The sequence below is a fragment of the Cannabis sativa genome, chromosome 2, assembly GCF_029168945.1.
Source record: "Cannabis sativa cultivar Pink pepper isolate KNU-18-1 chromosome 2, ASM2916894v1, whole genome shotgun sequence".
NCBI lineage: Eukaryota > Viridiplantae > Streptophyta > Magnoliopsida > Rosales > Cannabaceae > Cannabis > Cannabis sativa.
Genome location: NC_083602.1, coordinates 59,533,430 through 59,537,513, shown reverse-complemented (window position 1 = coordinate 59,537,513; position 4,084 = coordinate 59,533,430). Strand labels below are relative to the sequence as shown.

General features: G+C 39.2%; 1 protein-coding gene across 1 annotated transcript; it reads right to left on the bottom strand.

The window, feature by feature from the left end:
* Positions 1-2,975: 2,975 nt before the first annotated feature.
* LOC133034405 (secreted RxLR effector protein 161-like) lies at positions 2,976-3,704 on the bottom strand. The gene has a single exon (XM_061109486.1). The coding sequence runs from the start codon at positions 3,702-3,704 to the stop codon at positions 2,976-2,978; it is 729 nt and encodes a 242-aa protein (XP_060965469.1).
* Positions 3,705-4,084: the final 380 nt, after the last annotated feature.

Sequence of the window (4,084 nt, the reverse complement as noted above, 5' to 3'; positions counted from 1 at the left end):
AGTTTACAGAGGTTTAATCTTGCTATTTTAAGTAGATTAGAGCTAGTTTAATGCTTGATAATTGCTTTGATTCATGATTGGAAGTTTTAGTTCAAAGTTTGGTTTTCAAAGGGAATTTTCGAAATTTGTGGCTGTGAGTATTGCATGAGTTTGTTTTGTTTTTCTGCAGCTTTAGTATGCATGATTATGTGGTTTTAATCTAGTTTTGGGGGTTGTAAGTGAGCTTTAGCCAAGTTTGAGTTTGAAACTCAAAGCTTGGAGCTCTCATGGCACTTTTTGTAGCTGTGCATTCTGGGTGATTTTATTGCTTTAGAAATGTTATTTAAGTCATATAGAACAGGTCTGGAAGGTTTGAGGTTGTTTAGATTTGATTTGGTTGAGTTATGAAATTTTTGAATTTCTGCCTGCGAGGAACCGGAATTCCGGTTGTGCATCCGGAATTCTGGATGGGTTTTGAAAATTCTCAGAACCGGAATTCCGGTTGGGCAACCGGTCTACCGGTTGGGGAAATTTCAGGAACCCTAGATTTCCTCATTTTTATGTTAGTTGGGGTATTGCCATGCTTTTTATCGATAGGGAAACTTTTAGTTCCTAGTTTAAGTCCCCGAGAAGTGATTTAGCGTATCACTTATAGTGTTGTGATTTTTATGGTTTAGGAGCCTGTAATCCGCCGCGCAGATAGTTCCAGTCAGGTTGACCGGCACACCTGAATTCGGAATCCAGGTAAGATTAGTATAACAGTATGCATATATAGATTACATGTTTAGCGTGCATGTAGGAAGCCTGTTAGATTACATTAGATATGTATGTTGGCTTCGAACCATCCGACTGTGTCACGTCGGTACAAGCTAGAGTATGACCAGCAGCTGGAGTATGACCAGTTTCACCGATTAGGCTGACACTGTATCACATCGGTATAGGCTAGAGTATGACTAGCAGCTGGAGTATGACCAGTATGACCGAGTATAGGCTGATACTTAGGTTGGTGGTTTCGTACTATTTGACGTATCACGTCGGTATAGGCTGGAGTATGACCAGCAGCTGGAGTATGACCAGTTCGACTGATTAGGCTGATACTGTAACACGTCGGTACAGGCTGGAGTATGACCAACAGCCGGAGTATGACCGGTTCGACCGATTAGGCTGTTACTTGTCAATAGTACCGTCCATATGAACGTTCAGAATTCAGGTACCGTGTTGGACACGACAGTTAGGGGGACTCAGTATCGTGTTGGACACGGCAGTTAGGGTTATGGTCAGGGGTATGGGCGTCTGATCATGACCGGGATTTATGTATGAGTATTATTATACTTTTCTTACTGAGTCTGTCGACTCACAGTGCTATGTTTATGTGTAGGTAAGGGCAAGGCTAGAGTTGATGGACCGTGAGCGAGCCGGTGAAGATTGTACATGTCGGGGCGGTTAGGCCTGGAGCGTACGATCATCGGGACAGCGAGGCTAATTTGTAATTAGTCGCTAGGCGACAAATATTTTGTATAGACAGTAAACTTTTGTAAATGGTTTTGTAATCGGGATCCCAAGTATTTTGTATAAATATTTTACAAGTTTAATTAAAAAGTAAAAATTTTAATTAATCACGTTTTTCCATAAACCTCGTTGATTAGCAACGAGCTGCACAGTATGTTTAAAAATCACGTAATACGCCTATGCTAGTTAGGGTGTTACATTCTTCCTCCTCCATAATTCGGAGGCACTGTTCTTCCCTTGAATAGTTTGGGACAGCAAACATAGCATTGAAGGCGTCAGCTGTAGCGGGAACCTTTTTACCCCGCACCTTAACTTCCCCATATCTCTGCTCGGGCCAATTGGCGAGAAATTCACATGCCATGGTGACATTGGCCCGGCCCTTAGCATCAACAAAACTGCCCCATTTCATTCTTTCAATTTGGGCTCGAATTGTCTCAAACCTCGGTTGACGCCTCAAAGGATTTTCAGGGAATTCAATACCCCAGTCCTCAATGTATGGCCTAGCCTTAAGCCTCATGAACCGGTTTTTTGCAGCCTCACTAACAAACCGAGTTCGATCAAAACCCGTAGGTGGTGGGTTTGATGTTGAACCGCCTTCCTCATTGTTTCTTGTTCTTTTAGGACCCATATTAGCACAATGACAATTATTTTCACAAAAAATCATTCTAGAAAAAATTGGGCAGCACTTCCCCTTAAATTTCTACTTTCCCCAAATTTTTAAATCACCAGAACAATACAGCCAATAGCAATAATAATTCAAATCCACAATATAAACCCAACAATTCCATTATCAACAAAAAATTTCCAAAATATTCAATATTTTCACCAAAAATCCCTAAATGCTCAATCAATTTATTAAATATGATAGAGAGTGATACTTACAAACTCGAAGAAGCCACTACTCCACCTCCATTGTTGAATGTTCTTGAAAGCTTGAGGTTGAAGATGAAGAACAATGGTATTTTCGGATTTGGGGTGAAATTAATATTTTAGGGTATGATTTTGGATGAAAACTGGGAGAATGTGAAAAATCTTAGATTGACAACAACTTGAAAAAAAAAAAAACTGACAATCATTGTCAAATCTAGAAAAAAAAAAGATAAACATTAAGTGTTGCAAAAAAAAAAAATAATATCTCTCATGTAATTAGAAAAAGGAGTATTGGGATTGTGTGAAAAGTATTTTGGGTGACATGATGGGAGAAGCTTATGGTATAGTAAAGCCTAAATGACCATTTCAACTATCTTTACCCTAAGCCTAACATTACAAGCCTAGAAGGACCTTCTGATTCTTAAGTGTGCATTAATCTATATTAGTGGAGAATTGTAAGTGAAGCAAATGAGAGAAAAAATATTTTTATTTCTGATAACCTCTTTTAGTATATACAAAGGGTATATATAATACAAAGTGAATACATAGTAGTGCTAGAGTAAATGAAAAATACATTAAATGTAATTTACAGCTAGCTTGATTTCCTACACTCCCCCTCAAGCTAGATATATACTAAATATTCCTAATTTTGAACTTAGTTCCCTAAAATTAGGAAGATGGAGGGCTTTGGTTAAGATATCAGCAGCTTGTTGTCTCGAGGAAATATGCTTCAAGGTGATGATCTTGTTTTCAATCTTTTCACTGATGAAGTGACGATCAATTTCAACATGTTTGGTCCTATCATGATGAACTGGATTCTTTGCTATTGCTATGGCTGATTGATTGTCACAGAGAACATCTATTGGACCTTCAAGTTTGATTCTGAGTTCATCGAGAAGACGTTTTAGCCACATTCCTTCACAAATTCCATGTGCTAAGGCACGAAATTCTGCTTCTGCACTACTGCGAGCTACCACTTGTTGCTTCTTGCTTCGCCAAGATACGAGATTTCCCCAAACGTAGGAGCAGTACCCAGAAGTGGATCTTCGATCAGTGAGAGAACTAGCCCAATCTACATCTGTGTATATTTGAAGATCTTTGTTGAGAGATTTCCTGAACATTAACCCTTTTCCTGGTGTTCCCTTGAGGTACCTAAGAATCCGGTAGACGGCATCCATGTGTTCCTCAAAGGGATTATTGAGAAATTGGCTAACAACACTCACAACGAAGCTTATGTCAGGCCGAGTGTGAGTTAGGTATATTAGTTTTCCCACAAGATGTTGATACCTTCCTCGGTCAACTTTTGTTCCATCTGTCTGTACTTCAAGTTTGGTATTAGGGTCCATTGGAGTTTTACTTGGCTTGCATCCGATCATCCCTGTTTCCTGTAAGAGATCAATGACATATTTTCACTGAGTGACTGAGATACCTTGGCTGGATCTTGCAACTTCCATCCCCAAAAAATATCTTAATTGGCCTAGATCTTTAATCTCAAATTCACTGGAGAGAAGCTGCTTAAGATGAGAAATTTCTTCCACGAAATTAGTTGTAACCACAATATCATCGACATAGACAATCAATGCTGTTAATTTTCCACCAATTGAGTGTTTTATAAACAAAGTATGATCTGATTGGCACTGGGTGTAACCATCTCCTTTCAACACTTTTGTAAACCTGTCAAACCAGGCTCGAGGGGATTGCTTGAGGCCGTAGAGAGATTTTTTCA